This window comes from Lucilia cuprina, chromosome 2, assembly GCF_022045245.1.
Source record: "Lucilia cuprina isolate Lc7/37 chromosome 2, ASM2204524v1, whole genome shotgun sequence".
NCBI classification, from domain to species: Eukaryota; Metazoa; Arthropoda; class Insecta; order Diptera; family Calliphoridae; genus Lucilia; species Lucilia cuprina.
The window spans coordinates 63,103,197-63,126,489 of NC_060950.1; the positions used below are offsets into that span (position 1 = coordinate 63,103,197).

Here is a 23,293-nt window from a genome sequence, read left to right on the forward strand (position 1 = left end):
TAGTAGTTTTGCTACTGCTGCTATTTTTCACCTAATGCTTGTTTAATAAACCATGGTGTTGTTTTACTAAATGATGTTGTTGTTGGTGTTGTTGTAAAAAATAGCACTTTATAAAGTTTAAGCTTGAATAACTTACAACAGGAAATCTAATTGTTTGCTAGATAATAGAATTTTTTTTTTAAAAATTTTCTAATGTTATGTTATTACTTAGACCTCCTACATTTAGTAATGTTTGTTAAGTTAAACATTTATTGGGAATTTATTAAAGTCATAAAACTAAATTGAACTGTAAAGCAGACAAAAAAATCTAGAAAATTTTCCATGTTGTTGTAATAGAAATTTTGCATTTTTTTCCCTGCTATCACCATAAATTGTGACAAATTTATGTTGTAAAGCTCTAAAATTCTAATAAAATGAAAAAAACACGTACACAAACTCATTAACATTAAACAGTATCGTAAAAAAGTAAAGCAACACTTAAAACACAAAAACAAAATAGAACAAAACATTCTAACAAATTTTTCTAACACATTCTCCTATGATTTCCTTTTAGCTGCAAAATTTTCATATACTGTAGTTTAACTTTTGTCTAATACTGTATATTTGTCATATATATTCCTTTTTGCTTAGACTAGAAATCACAAGACAATTTATCTGTTTTTGATACTATGGTGCATAATAATGAATTTTACAAATCAAAAAGAACAAGAAAAAAAAAACTTGCAACCAGAACTATAGCAAAGCATACAGGGCAGCAAGCAAGTAAGCAAGCAGTAAAAGCAAATTTGCTGCAAGTGAGTATGGAAATAAATGTGTAACAACAATTACAGGCGTCAAGATGACGCTTGACATGAGCTTGTCATTGTTGCTAAAAGAAAAATACAATTGCTACAAGCTGACTGACTGACTGCCAGGCTGGCAACAACAGCAGCAGCAGCAGCAACAGGCATAGTTTTAAAACTAACTGTCAGTTAGTTTTGTTATTAAAATTCAATGTATATTTTTTTTTACAAAATTTTTCTTTTCAAAACTTTAACATTTTGCTTAAGATTTTCAGTTGTTTTTTGTAAAAAACAAATAAAATTTAAATAAAATATTTCTTTACAAAAAAAGTCCGTCTGTCCGTCCGTCTGTCTTACTAGCTATAATATGATTGCATGCCAACATGCAACATTTTTTTTTGCATTTTAAGAATTTTAAATACATGATTACTTAAGTTGTTTCATTTTGGTCACAAACATGCCTTTGCTGTAAGCCGTAGTAAGTGTGAGTAATCATAAGCAACTAATTATGCAGTGTGAAATTTTAAATCTGAGAAAAATTGTTTTTTGCAAAACAATTGAAAAAGATAAACTTAAAAATAGCATAATACTAAACTACCTTGAGCTATTTTAGCAATAAATAAAAGTTTGTTGAACAATATATGGCACTTATAGGGCACAATAGAAAAAAAGTGCAAAATTGTTTTTTACTTTTTTTTTAAACTTCATCGAGTTATAACTTTTAATTAAGTCAAAGAATTAAAACAGCTTTTAAAATCAATTAATAGCTAGCAATATAAGCTTTAATTTCATACCAAAATGCACCACAATTTTCTAAGAAAATAAGGCAATTATAAAGCAAAAAGTAGAAAAAGTGCAAAATTTTTAAATTAGTTTTGTCACTTTATCGTGTTTTAGCTTTTAAATTTGCTAAAGAATTGAAGAAGCTTTTATAACCTATCTTTAGCTAGTAATATAAGCTTCAATTTCATACTGAATTTTGTCACAAGTTTCTAAGACCATAAGGCAAATATAAAGCAAAATAAAGAAAAAGTGCAAAATTTTTAAAATTATTTTTTTCAATTTATCGTGTTATAACTTTTAAATTTAATAAAGAAATGAAAAAGCTTTAATAGCCTATCTATAGCTAGTAATATAGGCTTTAATTTCATGATAAAATTTATAACAAGTTTCTAAGACAATAAGGCAAATATAAAGCAAAAAAGTGCAAAATTTTTAAAATTAGCTTTTTTATTGCAACGTGTTAAAACTTTAAAATTAGTTAAAGAATTGAAAAAGCTTTTATATCACATCTATAGCTAGTAATATTAGCATTAATTTCGTAGTAAAATAGACCACAAGTTTCTAAAACAATAAGGCCATTATAAAGCAAAATGTAAAAAAGTGCAAAATTTTTAAAACTAGTCTTTACTTTAACGTGTTATAACTTTAAAATTAGTTAAAGAATTGAAAAAGCTTTTATATCCCATCTATAGCTAGTAATATAAGCTTTAATTTCATACCAAAATTTGTCACAAGTTTCCAAAACAATAAGGCAATTAAAAAGCAAAATGTAGAAAAGGGCAAATTTTTTAAAAATTCGATTTTTGAATTTATCGTGTTATAACTTTAAAATTTGTTAAAAACTTAAAAAAGCTTTTACAGCCTACATATAGCAAATAATATTAGCTTTAATTTTAAAATAAAATTTACAACAAGTTTCTAAGAAAATAAGGCAAATTTAAGGCAAAATATTAAAGAATAGTGCAAAAATTTATTTTTTCAATATTAGCTTTCTTTAAACATAAAATTTAAAAAGCTTTTAGCATAAATACTGTAATGATATAATATCTAATATATAGCTAATATTTTCAGCTTTCATTTGGTATCAAACGCTTAAGAAAGTTTTTAAGAAAATAAGGCAAATTTGAGGCAACATAAAAAAGTGCAAAATTTTTCCTTTTTTGTTTTACATTATCGAGTTATAACTTTTATATTAATTAAGAAATTGAAAAAGCTTTTATAAAGGATCGTTAGCTAGTAATATAAGCTTTTATATAAAAATTTGTGACAACTTCTTAAGAAAATAATGCAAATATGCGACAAAAAATAAAAAAAGTGCAATATTAGTTGTATTAAAAATGTTTGCATTTTCCAGTCATAGCTTTTGAAATAGTTAAAGGTTTCATACTAAAATCGTATCAAATCTATAGCTACCAAATAAGAAAGCTAATCGCTATGAAGAAAAATGCAAATTTGCTACATATTTGCAAAAAAGTGCAAAATTTAAAGGAAATTCATTTAAAATCGATTTTTCTAAAACTTTAAAAAAATTTGTATTTTATTAAAAACACACATATTTTAACTATAGCTGCTAATTATAGCTTTCATTTGCTACCAAGTTTTTTATGAAATTATAAACATTTAGGGCAAAATGTAAAAAAAAGTGTAAAATTTTTTTCTTTTATTTTTTTTAAATATTTCGAGTTGAAATGTTTAAAAACCATTTCAAAACTTTGTAGTTTATTAAATCACATATATTTAAACTTTAGCTGCCAGTTATAGCATTCATTTGCTACCAAACACTAAAGCAAGTTTTTATGAAATTATAAACAATTAGGGCAAAATGTAAAAAAAGTGCAAAATGTTTTCATCCTTTTTTTTAATTTTCGACTTAAAATCATTAAAAATCATACATATTTAAACTATAGCTGCTAATAATAGCTTTTATTTACTACCTACTATTACAGCAGATTTCTTATAAAATTATAAAAATTTAGGACAAAATGCAAAAAAAGTGCAAAATTTTTTCTTTCATTTATTTTTTTTAATTTTCGAGTTAAAATCTTTAAAAACTGCAAAAAATTAATAATAATGTTATAACAGAGTATTAACTTATAAACATAGTTTCTAAGGAAATATGGGGCAAAATTAAAAAAAGTGCAACATTTTTTTTTTGCTATTTTTTGTAAATATTTTGGTTTGTTTTATTTCAAAAATGTTAAAATTTATGAAAAATTTTGTGTTGAATCTAAAGCTTGAAATAAAAACTTGAATTTGCTGCCAAAAGCCTGGGTGTTTGTAGGGCAATATGTGTAATAAGGGGCAAAATTTTGAACTTTTAAAAAAGGGCATTTTTAATAAAGAAATAAGAATCTTTGGCTTTTCTTCAGTATTAAAAACCTAAGATAAATTTGTAAGAAAAGTTTAAGCAATTTTAGGAGGAAAATGTACAAAAAATGCAAAATTTTTATAAAACAATCATGTTTTTTCCCTCAGTTTTATAATTTATGTGTTTTTTCCACCTCCAAGAAAATCAATAAATCTTTGTTTTTGAAGTATTTTTCATTTTATTTTGTGTAAAATGATTACCTTACAATTTTTTATATTGTGTTAATCTCAAGTTTTAGCACACGTTTTAAGGCACGTGTTGTAACTTGTGTTTGTTTAAAGCTCCCCCTATCTCTCTATCTCTCTTTCTTTTTTATACACAGCCTTAAGATTTCTAAATGCTATGTTATAGGCTGCTAAATGTCTAAAACATTAACTATATGCATCTGCTAGCTACAAAGCCAAAAGGTATACTTTACATTTTATGCGTTAACACAACCTAAAAGTCTACTATACATATACAATTGATGGTTAATCAATTTGTCGTAAAAATTAATGAGTTGTAGTTGCGTTCTCTGCCCTTTTGGTGATTTTGTGGATGGATGATGGTTATTTTAAGGGTAGAATTTCAATTTTTGTTTGATAAATTACTATAAAGGGAATAATCTTAAATCAAAATGTTGTGGTTTGTAGAAATTTTTGTTGTTGTTTGTAAATCTTGTGTTTTTTTGCAATTTTGTGCAAAATATTTTGCGTGTGTTTTAGTTGGAAAATTTATTATGGGAACAAGTTTTTTTCCCGCAAGATACATTCCTTTCTGAAGCTGCACCCATTTTAATCATCAAAATTGATTCGCTGTCTGTCTGTCTGTCTGTCCGTCTGTCTGACTCCTCTGTTTTCGTTGTCAGTTAATATTTTTCTTAAGGTTTATTTTTACATTTTTTGCTTTAAAAAGTTATTGACATTTATATGCTTAGCTGTACGTTTTTTTTTCTCAAACTTAAAACTTTTCTTACCGTTACTTACTTTGGAATCCCTATTGAGTGCGTGAGTGCACTTTTAAGTTATTGCCAAATATGTGCAAAAAAAACACCATCAAACCTGTCAAATATATTGACAAATTGCTGATTAACTTTGACATATAAAGTGACTTTAACTTTGGTTGTTTGTTTGGTTTCTACAGCTCTGGTCTTTAGGACAAATTACCTTATTTGGACAAACGGAAGTTTAACAGCATTGAAATTGTAAGCAAAAATAAGAAGATAGAGTAAGAAGTTTTTGAGCAAAAATATTAACATTTTATTGGCAATGTATTGGATTTTTTGTTGTTCTTATTTTTCACCATAAAATTGTAATGTTTAAGAATAAATATTATAGCTTTTGTTGTTTTGGCTTATTGTTTCTTTATTCAGTCATAAATCTTTAGAATGCAACTTTTTATAGTAAGAAAACTCCGGTAGGTTAGTGGTTAGTGTTCTAGTCTGGTAGACCGGAGGTGGTGGGTTCGATTCCCACCCGTGGCACTGGTTAAGGAGCGCACAACAGGCCCGATAGAGGCCTAGGTGTATTTCTTCGGATTTGATGTGTATACATCCTCCTTTCAAACTAACTAACTAACTAACTAAGAAAACTTATTGTTGCAATAAATACAAATTTGTTTACCCAAGACCAACAATAATGAAAAACAAACAGAGACAATTTAAAGAAAAATTCATAAAAAATTAAAAAAATTAACGCCCTAAAGTAGGCAATAAATTTTAGTATTTCGATATGCCTAAAAATAGGCAATAGAATTTTTAAAAAACCAATAAAGTAGAGAACCTAATACTAAACTTGTAATTAACCAAAATATATAATCAAATCTTAAGATGTAAAAAAAAAAACAATAAAAATGTTGCCCTTAATTTCACGAATTGCCCCTTATTTGCACTTTTTTCTTAAAAACTGGCTCTAGTATAAGATATAAAAAGAAAGTTATACACAACAGCTACCGATCAGCTAACAAAATTCTTGAATCTTCTAAAGGGAAAATAACCCGCAAAAATTTTGCATTTTTTTTTACATTTTGCCCCAAAAGCGCATAACTTTCTTAGGAGCTTGCCATAGAATTTGCTGTCAAATACAAGCTTTTAACTAAAGCTTTAAAATCACTATGAAATTTTTATTCATTATCAAAAGTTTTCATATCAAACACATCAAAAACTGTAAATTTTTCCATATTTTGCCCTTAATTTTCAATATTTACTTAGAAACATGAACTAGTATTTGATATCAAATGAAAGCTATGAATATAAGCTATATATGTGCAATCCTTGATAAAATTGCAAGTTATTAACTTAAGAATTTAAAAAAAAAAATTTAAAAAAAACTTTATATGTTGTACTTTTTTTCTACATTTTGCCCCAAACGTGCATAGTTTTCTTAGAAACTTGCCCTAGTATTTGGTAGCAAATGAAAGCTAAGATCATAAGCTATCGAATCAATATATAAATTTATATTTTCTATAATCTGTTTGAAGGTTTTATGTGATTTTTTAAGAGAAATCGTTTTAAAGGATTTTTTTGCACTTTTCGACATTTTGCCCCAAATGTGCAAAATTTTCTTAGAAACTTGCCCTAGTATTTGGTAGCTAATGAAAGCTATGATACTCAGTCTATTGACTAAATATATAAATTTTAAAGTTTTATTAAATATTTTCGAATGCTTTAACATAATTTATTAAGAGAAAACGTTTTAAACGATTTTTTTGCATATTTTGCACTATATTTGCACTTTTTTCTTAGATACTTAATCGGACAATAGTCTAGTCTAAAGTTGGAGCTATAGTCTAGTATTTCTTCTATCTTCAGTCTCCCTTTTAAACAATTCTCTACATTATACTTCGCCTAAAAACCATTTTAGTCTCTTAAGTAAAAATTTGCCCCTTAAAATATGCTTTTCAACTAATTGCATTATAAATACAGCCTTAAGTAAACACTAACCCCCTGCAATCCTGTTGGCAAAACAAATCTTATGTAGTAGCAATAAAGCTTACACAATAAGTACAACAATAATGTTAAAGAAAGTTGGAAAAAAACTCCTTAAATACCTAAGATTATTTGCCAAACAATTCCTGCCCATTTGTGTTGTAGCATTTTAGGCTTAAGGACAAAACAAATGAAAAAATCTTTGTTTTGTGAAAAGCAAATGCAGTTGTGTAAATAAAACTCAATGTAAAAGTAATGAAAATTGTTTAGATTTTCTAGTAATGGAAAAAGAAAATGGAAAATCAAACTAATTAAACAGCAATAAGGCTTTAGAAAGCATGGCAAGAGAATGAAGTAAGGGAGGGGGTGGTGAAGGGAAATGTAGCAATTAAAAGATTACTAGAAAAATAAGAAAGCAGACCGACAGACAAATAGAGAATAGACAAAAGAAAATGGCAAAAACAAATGAAATAAAACTTATGAAAACATATGTTAATCAATAATTAAAGCCTTAAAGTAGGCAGAGTAAATTTAGGCAATTAAAGCCTTAATATAGGCAGCGTTATATTCAAAAACAAATAAGTGAGTAAAATTAAACACTTTGATGTTAATAAGGAAATTTTTAACAAAAAGTTAAAAAAAAAATAAAATTTTATAAAGCCCTAAGATAGGCAAGGATATGTATGATATTTTAAGCCTAAAATTAGGCACTAAGAAAGTAAGAAATTAAATAAAATTTGCCACAACTGTTTGTATAACAAGTAAAAATAAAGAATTTTTTGAGAAATTAAAAAATTTTTGGAAAAAATTTTATGTTTTAATAAAAAAAACTTTTCTTTAAATTAAAGTGCTACCTAAAAGTATGCTTTAAAAAATATATTTAAAAAAAATGTTTTAAATAAAGTACAAGAAGTTAAAAATTAACAGAAATTATGATTTGAATTAAAATTAAAAAAAGAAAACAAAATTTCAAAATCAATCAAAAATGGGCAACTCGTCCTCATCGCATGGCAGCAAAAGCAGTCGAAAATGTCGCAGTCTACCCAATTCACCAGATGTACGAAGGTAATGAAGAAAAAAAAACTATTCTAAACCTAAATAAGATAAAGTATTATTTTAAACTTTTAAACAAATTAAATAAATTATTCCAAAAAATATAAACATTTTCCCCCTTTTCCTTTATCATTAAAAAACTCCCCTAGAAAAAAAAAGTATTTAAATGTCAAGTTCATAAATTGAGACAAAAATGTTCCCCATTAGTGTCATGTATAAGAATTTTTCTTAAAACTTATTAAACTAAATGCCCTCACATTAGTAGTGGTAAATCGACACTGACAATGAAACTAGAAAATTTATTCTCAGCTAATGTGTTATTGTTGTTTTTTTAAAATTTTTCTTAATGAACTTTTTACATTTCGAAAGCGTCATAGTAATGCCTGATGAAATGCTGATAAATGTGCAACATGTGTGCAACTTTTCTTTGTGGTTTAGAAACAAGGGAAAGTAATATGTTGATTTTCTGGAAGGAAAAACTCTAAAGAAAACTATTTACTGGATGATGTTTTTGGGCAAAAAGCCAAAAATAAGAAAAAATCACTTTTCATAAAAAAACTATAAAATTTATGAATTTCTTCATACAAAAGAAGGAAATTTTTTAATTAAATCTCAATTTTTAAAAATAGTAGTAGAAATACTACTTTTTTTAAACTTCAAAAATTTAACAATAAGAAAGCTCACATGGTTTATTTCAAACTAAAAATCTAATTTTTGCAAAAATTTCAACATTTTAAAATAGTAGTAGAAATACTACTATTTGAAAATTAACAAAAATTATTAGTTTTACTTAAAACAAATGAAATTTAGATCTTTTGCAAGATTAAAAACACGAAAATTACAAAATTTTTATGAAAATCAAAATTTTAAAAATTGTAGTAGAAATACTACTTTTTCAAAAACATAAAAAAGTAACTTTTAAAAGGCTTAAAATGTTTACCTAAAGAATTTAAACACGAAAAATACTAATTTTTTCTCAAATCACAACTTTTAAAATAGTAGTAGAAATACTACTATTTAAAAATTAACCAAAATATTTAGTTTTACTTAAAACAAATGAAGTTCAGATGTTTTGCAAGATTAAAAACACGAAAAATACAAAATTTCTATGAAAATCACAAATTTAAAAATAGTAGTAGATATACTACTTTTTCAAAAACATAAAAAAGTAACTTTTAAAAGGCTTAAAATGTTTATCTAAAGAATTTAAACTCGAAAAATACAAAATTTTTTCTCAAATCTCAACTTTTAAAATAGTAGTAGAAATACTACTATTTGAAAATTAACAAAAATGTTTAGTTTTACTTAAAACAAATGAAGTTCAGATGTTTTGCAAGATTAAAAACACAAAAATTACAAAATTTTTATGAAAATCAAAATTTTAAAAATAGTAGTAGAAATACTACTTTTTTAAAAAACATAAAAAAGTAACTTTTAAAAGGCTTAAAATGTTTATTTAAACCTTATTAACATATTTTAGCAACTTTTTTGGAATTTTAAAATAGTAGTAGATATACTACTTTTTGAAAATATATAAAAATTTAAATTTTTCCATAAACAAATTAAATTTCTGTATTTCTTATGAATTTAAACACGAAAAATATAAAATTTCTTCACAATTTCCAATTTTTGTAAATAGTAGTAGAAATACTACTATTTCAAAAACTTCACAAAAGTAAAAAATTAAAAGTATCAAATTATTTATTGAAACCTTATTGACATATTTTAGCGAAAATTTCCTGATTTTTAAATAGTAGTAGAAATACTACTCTTTTAAAAGGAGTAAAAACTTAAAAATTTTCTATAAAACAAATGCAATTCATATTTTTTAAAGACTTTAATCAAGAAAAATACAATTTTTTTCTTTAAATCACATTTTTGAAAATAGTAGTAGATATACTACTTTTTCAAAAACTCCACAAAATTTAAATTTTATAGTTTCAAATTGTTTATTTTAACCTTTTTACCAAATTTTAACAAAAATTTCTTCAATTTAAAATAGTAGTAAAAATACTACTCTTTTAAAAGGAATAAAACTGGAAAATTTTCCATAAAACAAATGCAATTCAAACAAGAAAAATAAAATTTTTTTCTTTTAAGCACATTTTTGAAAATAGTAGTAGAAATACTACTTTTTCAAAAACTTCACAAAATTGAAATTTTAAAGATTCAAATTCTTTATTTCAACTTAATAATCTATTTTTAGCAAAAATTTCTATATTTCGAAATAGTAGTAGAAATACTACTTTTTTAAAAGTCATAAAACTTGAAATTTTTACATAAAATAAATGCAATTCATATTTTTTAAAGTCTGTAAAGAAAAATACAATTTTTACTTTAAATCACATTTTTGAAAATAGTAGTAGAAATACTACTTTTTCAAAAACTATACAAAAATAAAATTTTTTAGTTTCAAATTGTTTATTTCAACCTAATTAACATATTTTAGCAAAAATTTCAACATTTTAAAATAGTAGTAAAAATACTACTATTTTGAAATTTTGCTAAATGTAAATTTTTACCGAAAATAAATGAAATTTAATTATAACGACAGCTATTAAACACAAAAAGTACAACATTTCTGTACAAATATCATTTTTAAAAATAGTAGTAGAAATACTACTTTTTTCAAAAAGAACTTTAAAAATTTCAAATTTATATAACACAAATAGTTCATATAACTTTGGCACTAATGCTTTTATTTTATATGCAATTTATTGATTGACATTGTTCTTAAATGAAAACGTCATTTGTCTCAATTAGATTTATAACGTTTGTTTGTAACTTGACAACTTTAAAACTACTTAATTATCGTATCTTAGATGTTTTAATCATGATTTGTTTTTAAGATTAGTTTTATTTAATAATTGAATTAATACCGATTTAAATGCTGGTACATGTTTTGATTTTAAAAAATTATTTTCCATAATGTGTTATGCATCGTTAATATTTTTTTGTAAAAAATTATAACAAATTCTAAAACAACCCTCTTAGTAAATACAATCTCAAGTAAATGTTAAACAACCACCATCAAGAGAAATTTTTCTGTAATATGTATTTGAAAAGATCAAAGTGTAGATTATTTTCAATGATTAAAGGTGGTAAAAAATATCTCGAAATTTCTATTTCATCTGTTTCAAATTTAAAGATAAAGAGTCATAGAAAGAGAGATGTTTGGGTAACCATGGAAAATTCTACATAATTCATATTTTATGTATTTTAGAAATGTCATCCATTAAGGAATTAATGCATGCGTATCATGTAGGTTTGTTTAACACTATTTGATTTCAGGGTTGAATTTTAGAGCTCAACCACAGATTTATTTGTTTATTTGTGTGATAATTGAAAAATTTATGAGTTTTCTCTAGTTTTTCAAAATTATTATGACAGTTGTTTGTACAAAAGTAGTTTTTCTACTACTACTTTTAAAATTGAGATTTCATGTTTTAAAACACCTATATATGAGTAATTTGTGATTAATAGTTACTTTTTAACATCATTATAAAAAAGTAGTATTTCTACTACTATTTACAAATTAAGAAAAATGTCCTAAAATATGGTTAAATAGTTTAAGTAAACAATTTAAGCTATAAAAATTATAAATTTTTGGTGTTTTAAAAAAAGTAGTATTTCTACTACTATTTTTTAAATGGATATTTTAAGAAAAAAAAATATTATTTTCTATTTAAAGTACCGGAAATTGCTTAAATATAATTAATTTTCCTAAAAAATGACTTTTTTACTACTTTATAAAAAAAGTAGTATTTCTACTCCTTTTTAGAAATTAAGAAATTTTTGTTGAAATATGTTCATGTCAGCTTAAATAAACGATTCAAGCTATTTAAATTTTATATTTTGGGACTTTTTTAAAAAAGTAGTATTTCTACTACTTTTTTGTAAAAATCTAAATTTGAAGGAAAATTTTATTATTTTTGTATTAAAAATAAAGATAATTATACTTATTTAATAAATTTAAAGTAAAAACTTACTTTTTCCTTGATTAAAAAAGAGTAGTATTTCTACTACTATTTAGAAATTAAGAAATTTTTGTTGAAATATGCTCATGTCGGCTTAAATAAATGTTTCAGCTATTTAAATTTTATATTTAAGGACTTTTTAAAAAAGTAGTATTTCTACTACTTTTTTTAAAAAAAATCTAAATTTGAAGGAAAATGTTGTTATTTTTGTATTTAAAATAAAGATAATTACACTTATTTAATAAATTTAAAGTAAAAAGTTACTTTTTCCTTGATTAAAAAAAGAGTAGTATTTCTACTACTATTTATAAGTTAAGAAATTTTTCTTAAAATATGTTAATTAGCTTTAAATAAGCAGTTCAATCTATTTAAATTTGATGTTTTAGGACTTTTTTAAAAAAGTAGTATTTCTACTACTCTTTTAAAAAATCTAAATTTTTAGGAAAATTTTGTTATGTTTGAATTTAAAATAAAGATAACTGCACTAATTTGATAAATTTGAAGTAAAACGTTACTTTTAACTTCTTTATAAAAAAGTAGTATTTCTACTACTATTTAGAAATTAAGAAATTTTTCTTAAAATATGTTAATTAGGTTGAAATAAACGATTCAAGCTATTTAAATTTGATGTTTTAGGACTTTTTAAAAAAAGTAGTATATTCTACTACTATTTTTAAAATTGAGTTTTTAAGAAAAAAATTATTATTTTCGTGTTTTTAAAGAATTTGAGTTTAGTTTTAGTTTTTGCTGAAAATTTACAGTTTAGTTCTTTTTAAAAGAGTAGTATTTCTACTACTATTTAGAAATCATGATTTTTTTTTCAAAAATTTGTTTTTTAGTTATAAATAAACAATTTTAACTAATAAAATTAGAAAATTTACAAGTTTTTTAAAAAGTAGTATTTCTACTACTATTTTCAAAATTTGAGATTTTAAGATAAAAATTATTTTTTTCTTGTTCTAAGTACTGGGATTTACACAAAATTCCTTAATTTTAATAAAAATCTTACTATTTACTACATTTTAAAATAGTAGTATTTTTAGTACTTTTTTCAAAAATTGTTTTTTTTATCTCAAAAACACTTTAATTTATTCTTATTGTTTAGGATTATATAAAATTTTAGCTTTAAAATTATTTTCTAAAATAGTAGTAAAAATACTACTTTTTTTTTAAAACACTTTCTAAAAATGTTATAAAATTCTTGTTTAAGTATCTTTTGTCTTGAAATAAAAAAAAATGTTTTCTTTTATTTTGTAAAAAAAATTATCAATATTTATGAAAACATTAATCATTCATTCAAAAATAGTACTTTTTTTCTCTATTTTTTTATCTTTCCACTCTGCACTCTATTACCATGATGATTGCTTAGTAATTAATCTTGTCTTCACTTTAGAATAACATCAGCGATACTTGTATTTAGAACATTTTTTTCTGTTGTTGGTTTTGTTTTGTTTTCCTTTTTTTTCTCAAACTCTAATGAAAATGAAATGTTAAATAAATACCATTTAAATAGAAAATAAAAAGATTCCAAACATAACACAGGAGTTGGAGTAAAAAAAGTACTTTTTTTTCTAAACTTGCTTTTATCACTTCTAAGGCTGCTGCTGCTGTAGTTGTTGTTGCTGTTGCTGCTGTTGTTCTAAGAGCATCATTATAAATATTCATGCTTTTTGCTGCGGAGGTGGTTGGGGTAGAGTAGAGTAGAGGTTATGGAGAAGATTTATAAATACTTCTACAGTATGTGTAAAGTTTATCTTTAGCTGAGTAGTGTTAGTTGTTGTTGTTACTGTTGACACACCAATACATATATAGAGTCCTTTTTTTAGCTTATGAGAAAATAAAAACATATGAACACCTGTATGTTTTACACACTAATAGTATATTTACAATGTTGTTTGTTTGTTGAATTTGAACGTGTGTAAGTGCTAGAGTTGCTTTTTGTTTTTGCAAAAAGTGTTGAAAGATTCTAATGGGTTGTTTGTTGTTGTTGTTGTTGCTGTTGTTGTTATTTTGAAGTGACTTTTCTATAAATGTATATGAAGAGTATTATTTTGTATATTTTTAAAATCTAGAGAAAACTCCTCTGTCTTTCTCTAATGTTTGTTTGTGGTTCTATATAATACTTGTTGTAAATGTAAACAAACATAAGTAGAAAATGTATGTTGTTGTTGTTATTTTAAAAAGGATACAAGACACTTATTGTTTGCATACATAGCTTTACAAAAGTACATAGATGGCTTTAGAAAAAGCTAAAAATAAAAAGTTTTTATAACAATTCCTATTTAACGGGAAATAAGGAACATGTTACAATTTAAGAAATACACAAAATATTAAAAAAGTACTATTTCTACTACTATTTTGCTAATAACAAAAAATTTTCATAAATGAAATGAAATTTAGTTTAAATCAATAATTTACTACTTTTAAATTAAAATTTTTGATAGTTTTTAAAAAAGTAGTATTTTCTACTACTATTTTTAAAATTGAGATTTCCATGAAAAAAATTATAGTTTTGGTATTTACTAAACTTAAAAACACATAAAATGTATTATTTTTATTAAAAATTACACTTTTTGTTCATTTTTAAATAGTAGTATTTCTACTACTATTTAAAAATTATGAAATTTTGGCTGAAATGTGGAAATTAGCTTAAAATAACGAATTTCAGCTATAAAAAATTAAAATTTTTAGATTTTTTAAAAAAGTAGTATTTCTACTACTATTTTAAAAAATTAAGATTTAAAGCAAAAAATTATTGTTTTCTTGTTCAAAGTATTAGGAAACTCATAAATTTCAATAGTTTTAACTAAAAACCTAAGTTTTTCCTCATTTTCGAATAGTAGTATTTCTACTACTATTTAAAAATTGTGAATTTTTGGCTAAAATATGGAAATTAATTTAAAATAAACCATTTGAGCTATTAAAAATCAAAATTTTTAGAGTTTTTAAAAAAGTAGTATTTCTACTACTATTTTCAAAATTTACATTTGAAACAAAAAATTATGGTTTTCTTGTTCAAAGTATTAGGAAACTCATAAATTTCAATAGTTTTAACTAAAAACCTAAATTTTTCCTCGTTTTAAAATAGTAGTATTTCAACTACTATTTAAAAATTATGAAATTTTGGGTGAAATCTGGAAATTAACTTAAAATAAATAATTTGAGCTATTAAAATTTCAAATTTTTAGAGTTATTAAAAAAGTAGTATTTCTACTACTATTTTAAAAATTGAGATTTAAAGCAAAAAATAAGGGTTTTCTTGTTTAAAGTATAAGAAAACTCATAAATTTCAATAGATTTAACTAAAAACCTAATTTTTTCCTTTTTATAAAATAGTAGTATTTCTACTACTATTTGAAACTTATGAAATTTTTGCTTAAAAATAGAAATTTACTAAAAATTAACACTTTGAGTTAATAAAATTTGAATTATTTTGCATTTTTAAAAAAGTAGTATTTCTACTACTTTTTTTTTAAATTAAAATTTGCTGCACAAAAATATTGTTTTCAATTTCATTTGTTTGTTAATTTCATTAGTTTTTACAAAAAAAAATTTGTTAATTTAAAATTTTCAAATAGTAGTATTTCTACTACTATTAAGAAATTATGAAATTTTCTCTAAAATATGTTAATTTCGTTTAAATATACAATTTGCTGTATTGAGAAAGTATATTAATGAAAGTTTTAAAAAAGTAGTATTTCTACTACTTTTCTTAAAATATAGTTTTTAGTTCAAAAATTAGTTTTTCTTGGGCACTAAAACTTTTCTTATAGTTATAAATTAAGTTTTTATAACAAATTAGCAATTTTTAAAATAGTAGTAAAAAAAGTACTTTTTAACGTTTTTTTCTTTTTAATTTTGATTGCAAAATCCTTTTTAAATCCATTCCTTTTGTAACTGATTTTGTAACTTGTATTTCATAAGTTTCTATTAAATAAACTTTGTCATTGTTGAAACAACAATTTCAACTTCATTTTATTTATTATAATCTACTCCTACTGAGCAATCATTGGAGGACTGAAAGAAAAAAAAAACTCTAGCAAACAATTTAATAAAGCTATTCTTTCCAACGTTTCACTTTTCATCATCTTTATTCTATTTCTGCAACTTATTCAAACGGACTTCTTATAAATGTCTTGCAAAGACAGGCAGACATACAAACATTCGAACAAAGATCGTGACTTTATGTCAAAACCTAGCAAATTATTTATTGTGCAAATCTATATATAAAAAAAAAGAAACAAATATTTCTTTACAACAATTGTCTAAAGATGTCATACTCAAAGCTTACAATTTAGTTCACATTTTCACAATATTTGTGCAAAAAAAAAAAAAAAAAAAAACTATCAAACAATACTTTTGTTTATGGCTGATGCTGATGCTGCTGCTGCTCCTTCTATTCCAAAAGGATATTTTTTTCTTATATATTTTCTAAATGTTTATAAAATTTCTTTAACTTCCATTACTTTTTGCTCCGTGCAAAACGTGTCGCATTACAAATTTAAATATTCACAATTTCAGTTGGTTTATTCTTGGTAAATATTGAAAATGTGCAGAAAATATGAAATAAACAACATGTCTGTGACATGATAAACAGAAAAAAAATGAAATAACAACTTCATCTGGAGGGAATATTAAACGGGACATTAAAGCAAAAGAACAGTGAAAACTGCGTAAAACAGACTTTAGCAAAAGGACTTTTATTTGACATTGAAAAGAAGTTAATTAACAATTGTTTTATTTAAAGTTTTTTCCTTAAGTTTCTATAGAAAGCATTTTAAAAACTTTTTGAAAGCATTTTCATTAAAACTCATTTTGAACTTTCTTTAATGCTCATTTAACAAACATTATTTAAAGCAAGTACGAAGAGCTTTCCTTAAAGTTTTTATAAAAAGATTTTGATGAAAAGCCTTTCCTAAAGTTCTAAATGAAAGCTTTCTCTAAACTTTTTAAAAGCTTTTTAAGGAAACCCTTTTAAAGAACATTCCTTAAAGTTTTTATAAAAAGCTTTCTTTAAGTATAAATAAAAAGCTTTTTTTAAGTCTTTTTTTAAAGCTTTCTTTAAAGTTAAAAAATATTCTTTAATTTTTTTTTATTTAAAAATGTTATAAAAAAAACTATTATAAAAAGCTTTCTTTATAAAAGTTTTTATAAAAAGCTTTCTTTATAACAATTTTCAAAATTTAAAAAGCTTTTTTAAAGTCTTTTATAAAAAGCTTTCTTTAAAGTAAAAACACTTTCATTAGAGTTTTAATAAAAAGCTTTTTTAAGCTTTTATAAACAGCTTTAGTTAAAAATGTTATACAAAGCTTTTATAAAAAGTTTCTTTGTAACAGCTTTTATAAAAAGCTTTATTTTTATCTTAAAATCTCTTAGAACAAGTTCTTTTAAAAGTTGTTTATTTAAAGACGCTATAAAAAGCTTTTTTTAAGATTTTATGAAAAGGTATTTTAAAAGCTTTTATAAAAATTATTATAAAAGCTTTATTAAAAGATTTCTTTATAAATGTTTTTATAAAAGTTTTCATAAAAAAACTTTAAAACCGTTTTTATAAAAAAGCTTTTTTTTATAAAAGTTTAAAAAAAACTTTCTTTTTAAAGATTTCATCTTAAGAGCTTTACAAAAAGTTTTCTTTAATCATTTTAATTTTTTTTAGAACATCTATAGAGAGCTTTAATCTTTCTTATGTTAAGCTTAATTAAAAGATTTTTCTAAAATTTTGTCTATAAAGCCCATTTAATAACAAGTTTCCTTTAAAGTTTTAGTAACGAGCATTCTTTAAAGCTTCTCTTGCGATCTTTTTTTTTAAAGCTTGAAACTCTCCTCAACAGTTTTCTATAAAGCTCTTCAAAGAAGCTTTTTACAGAGTTCTTCTTAAGAGCTTTCTTTCCATAAAGTTCTTCTAAAATGCTTTAATACCAAGTTTTTCTAAAGAGCTTTGACAAAGCTAGAAAGGCTTTCTATAAAGTTATCTATTCTATTCTATTTAGGCTTTTTATAGAATTCTTCAAAAAGCTTCTAAAAGGGTTTCTTTAAAGATTTAAGTAATGCTTTTCTAAGAATATAAAGTATAAAAGTTTATTTAAAGCTCATAGAAAAAGCCTTTGATGACGTTATAGTGTAAAACGTAAAATCTCTCATCTTTAGCTTCCACTGTTGTTTATAACCAAAACTTTTTATGCAAAACTTAATATGTAGAAAACTTCTTTTCTGACTTGTTTTTTTTTTTTTTTTTGTTAAACGATGATGTTTGTTGTTACCCATAACTTGTATAGGTAAGCTAATATTGAAAAAAAAAAAAAACAACTTACAATAACATGTAAATTATGTATGGAATATCAAACGAAAAACTTCTTAAAATATCATAAATATTTTATATAGAAAATAAAGTCTCAAAGATTTTTGCACAAAGAAAATTTGCAAAAATAAGAAAAAAAACTTGTTTCCATAAGAAACCTTTTTAAAAAAAACATAATTTATGTTTGCTATACAGAAAGAGAAAAAAAGCTTTACATATTTAAAGTATAAATAATCATTTATTCAACACCTACTAGAAAATTTCAGCTAGAGGACAAGTCTATACCAAGCACAACAATAAAAGATCATCCTGGCGTTTTGGTCTTAAAAAGCGTGACTAAGCTTTTTAGTCGCAAGTCATGTAGGTGATTGTTTTTCTTCTCTATTTTAATGGCGGTGAATGTTTATATTAAATTGACAGTTATGGAGCAGCTTTTAAATTATTCTGTTTTTAATAAAGAAAAACATTTTATTAGGTTAATCATAAGTCAAATAAGTGATCATGATGATGATGATGATAGTTGATCGATAAGATTTAAGTTTAAAGTAAAACTTAAATGTTTTTTTGAGTAAAAACCTGGGATTTTAATAAAGTTGGGAATAGAGAGGGAAATTTTTAAATCATTTGAATTTAAATTCTTATTTGCTTTGAAAAATTCTGAGTTAAATATCTTAAAATTGGAGTAATTTTAAAATTAATTTGGGTTTTCATTTCAAAGTCTTCATTTCTTTGCAAAAATATAAAAATTTTCAAAATTACCCCATTTTGAGAAATTTCCCCTTTTAGGGAAATTTTTAATTTTGAGGTATTTTAAAGGAAAATGAAAGGAAATTTATCTTTAAGACTTTTGAAAGCAATTTCAATTAATTTCTTTGCATTTAGTACCTTTTTGAGTATTATTTTTGACTTGTAAAAGAGTTTCATAAAAAAAAAATTATTAAAATTTTGATTTTTTTTATAAAAAATGTAAACCAAAATGGGGTAATTTTATAAATATTATGTGTTCTCATTATAAGTTCCTATTTTCTATACAAAACCATGAAAATTTTCAAAATTACCCCATTTTGAGAAATTTCCCTTTTTAGGGAAATTTTTTAATTTTGAGGTAATTTAAAGGAAAATGAAAGGAAATTTATCTGTGAGTCCTTTAAAAGCATTTCCTGCTAGCTTGAACACATTAAGTACCTTTTTTGGTATAAATTTTTTCATATAAAAGATTTTGATTAAATTTTTTTTTGTAATTTTCAATTTTTTGTAATATTTTACCAAAAATTGTGGTAATTTTGTAAAAAATTTAAATTTTCATTGTAAATTCTTATTTGCTTTGCAAAAATATAAAAATTTTGAAAAATACCCAATTTTGAGAAATTTCCCTTTTTAGGGAAATTTTTAAATTTTAAGGTAATTTAAGGGAAAATGAAAGGAAATTTATCTTTGAGTCCTTTAAAAGCATTTCCTGTTAGTTTGAACACATTTAGTAACTTTTTTGGTACAAAGTTTTCCACATAAAATATTTTGATTTAATTTTCTTTTTAAATTTTTCTTTTTTGTGATTTTTTTCTTAATTTGAAGGTAATTAAAAAAAATACGAATCAAAATAAACCCAGTTGCCTTAGTAAACATATCTGAGACATTTTTGTGTCAAAATTGTTCTTTTCTAAATTAAAATTTCTTTTATTAAGTCAAGCTATAAATTGCTGAAACTAATGCAATTAAAAATTTTTCCTTTAAATATAAAATTTCTTATGTCTCAGCTGCTGCTCTGGTATCTTTGCAACAACAAGCTAAATAAGTAAATAAAAAATAAAATTTCATTAAAAAGTATAAAAGAAAATTCAATCATCTACTTGATGTTGTGTTCAAAAGTGTTTTAAATTACCAAATAAATTTTTCAATGACAATTGTAACAAATAATAAAAAAAAAAAACAAACTACATGTACATCTACAATTTGGCAGTGTATTTAATTTCCCTTTCCAGTAGCAAGGAAACAACTAAGATACAAACAGATGCAAACAAGATAAATAAATATCCTTGAGTAATATAAGTAACAGTTGTTGCATGTCTTTGCTCTCTTGCTCGTAGACAAAATTTACTTTTATTATGACTTTTTTTTCGAAAAAAAGTAATTTTGAAATAAATATACATTTGGAGCAGAAGAAAAAAAATCGCAGACAAAACATTTGAAATCTTATACTTTTGTTTTGTTAAGGATTTAATTTTCTTTAACTTGTATTTTCATTCGTTAGCTGACGTCTGACATGCCAGCAAATAACAAGAAAATTAAGATATAACTATAACAAACAGGAAGCGGAAAGGGAAAGAGAACAGGAATAGGGAAGACATTTTTGTTTTTTTATTTCTTTTAAATTGCATTTTTCAGTATGTAATAAGTAATTAAAAGGTACATGGAGGGGGGAAGGGAGTAAGATTTTATTTGTAGATAATTAAAAAGTTTGTATTTTTTTACATATTTTTCTTGTTGTAATTTTTATCTTAAGCAGTTAGAAAAGTTATTAAACAAACTGTAAGAAATATAAATTAAGAAAACTTTTTTTGTTATAAAAACAAACGAAAAAAAAAATAATTAAAAAGTGCAAAAAAATAAAAAAAAATCACAAATTTTTATAAAAAATCTCAAAAAATTCTAATAATTGAGGAATTTTTAAAGTTTTAACTATGATTTTACTTAAAAATTTTACATTTTATTAAAATTAAAAAAAAATTTGCAAATTACCCATTTTTGAGAAATTTCCCTTTTTAGGGAAATTTTTAAATTTCAAGCTAATTAGGGGAAATTTATGCCCAAGTATAGATAGTAACTTAGAAAATAATTAATTAAAGAAATATTTTAAGTTTTTTTAAATTTTAAGCAATTTTTTTTTAATAAATTAAAATTATTCTTTAAAAATTGCAAAATTTTTTCAAAAAATTGCTAAAAATTTCATATATAAAACAAATTTATCTAAATAAAGCGTGTTTTTGTTATAATTCTTTATATTTTATTAAAAATTATAAAAATTTAACAAATTACTACATTTTGAAAAAATTTCCCTTTTTGGGAAATTTTGAAAATTTGAGGAAAATTTTAAAACTTATATGCCAAATTTTAGCTATTGCCTTCATAAACAAATTTCAAAAAAAATTTTTGAATTTTTCGTAAGTTTTAAGTAACTTTTTTAATAAAAATTAAAAAATTTTATAAAAAATGCAAAATTTTTTTTAAAAAGTTCTTAAAAATTTCTCAAATAAAAGAAATTTTTGAGTTTAAAATACTTTTTAATAATAGTTCTTTATATTGCATTTAATTTTATAAAAAATTTCCAAATTACTGCATTTTGAAAAATTTCCCTTTTTGGGAAATTTTTAAAATTTTGAAAATTTTTGAAAAAATTATGCCAAAGAAAAGCTTTTGTCTTTATAAATATATTTTTTAAGAAAATTTAGACTTTTTTATAAGTTTTAAGTAACTTTTTTAATTGAATTAAAAAAATTTTATAAAAAATGCCAAATTTTTTTTTTAAATCCTTAAAAATTTCTCAAATAAAAGAAATTTTTGACAAAAGTATACGTTTTATTTACAATTCTTTATATTGCATTCAAATTTACAAAAATTTTCCAAATTACTGCATTTTGAAAAATTTCCCTTTTTGGGAAATTTTTTTTAAATTTGAAATAATATTGAAATTTTTTTTTTCAAAATAAAGCCAAAGTCTTACTAAATATATTTCAAAAGAAAATGTTAAGTTTTTATATATTTTAAACAATTATTTTATTTATTAAGCACATTAAACAATAAACAAACAAAATTGTTGTTGACAACAAACTTTTGTGATCACGTTCTAGAAAAAGTCATTAACCTTTTTGTTGCTGCTGTTATTAGTATATTTCTATTGCTATTGTTGTTTTCTTTTTTTTTTGTTTTATGAGCTCCCCCTCCTGCTAAAGCAAACATTTCTATATAAACGCAACTTTTCTTTTTATTCTTCTAAAACTTGTTGCAAAAATAAAACAAAAGTTGCACATTTCCGTGCTTTTGGCTTAAATTACTTTAGCCATAATATATTTTTTTTATATTTCGCTATTTTTCCGCACTTCCAGCAAAACAAAAAACATACATTTGAATAAACTAAGAATTGTAGAAAAAAACATTTTTATCAAACCTAACATAGCTTAAACAAAAGATGTTGCTTTGGCTTAACACAACAAAGTTAAGAAGTCCACACAACTAAATCATTTCATCTCTCCACACCTTTATGACACTTGAGTTGTTGTTTAAATAAAGAATTTCTGAAACACTTTTACATCTCACACACTTCAGCTTAGTAGACGACAACGATAGCTACTGTGTGCTGTAGTCAAAGCAACTCTTGTTGCAGCAGCAGCAGCAGTCAGGCTTTACAAGTCAACACTACCTTAGTTTGTAAATGAATTCTAGAATAACTCCAGACAGGGTAAGAGAGTTACATGCCACACACATTGGTTTCGTTTATTTGCCTTTAACTTAATGTTTAATTTCCAGCTACTACCATTTTTGGTTAACACTTTTATTTTTCCTACTAAGCACAACATCCTGGCTGCCTAAAGGGAGTTGAAAAGTAGGAGTCATGGTTATTGTGGTGTTTTATTTAGTTGACTTCTTGTTTATTGTTGTCATCATTGTAAATATGTATTTCTTTCAACTCCGTTTTGCTTCTGTGTGCGTGTCAAAATGTGTAAACATTTGTCTGTCCGTCTGATGGCAACTTTACTAAGAGAGTTTCTGTATGACTATTTGTCAAGGTAACCAATATATGTTGAAAAATAAAAATGTAACGCACTTTTTTTAAGTCATGAATTTTAATTAAAAACAACAGCATCAGTACTTTATCTTCATTTTTACAAAGCCGCACATCTACAAAACCACATTTTCAAGATTAATAAATAACAAAGTGTAGACGACATGACAAAGTGAATACAAGATGAAATATTTTTAAATTGAAAAACAATTTAAAGAAATATTAAAAAAAACTTTGGTGAGAAAAACAGAACTAGAACAGAACTAGAACAGAACTAGAACAGAACTAGAACAGAACTAGAACATAACTAGAACAGAACTAGAACAGAACTAGAACAGAACTAGAACAGA

At 23.5% G+C, this 23,293-nt stretch overlaps 1 protein-coding gene across 1 annotated transcript in view; it reads left to right on the plus strand.

Annotated features, from left to right (window-relative positions):
* LOC111676769 (protein sickie) overlaps positions 1–23,293 on the plus strand; it is a 227,399-nt gene that overhangs the window by 155,774 nt on the left and 48,332 nt on the right. The window contains exon 4 of the mRNA XM_046955861.1: positions 18,423–18,526. Coding sequence (XP_046811817.1) covers positions 18,423–18,526 — 104 coding nt within the window. The remainder of the gene's footprint in view (positions 1–18,422; positions 18,527–23,293) is intronic.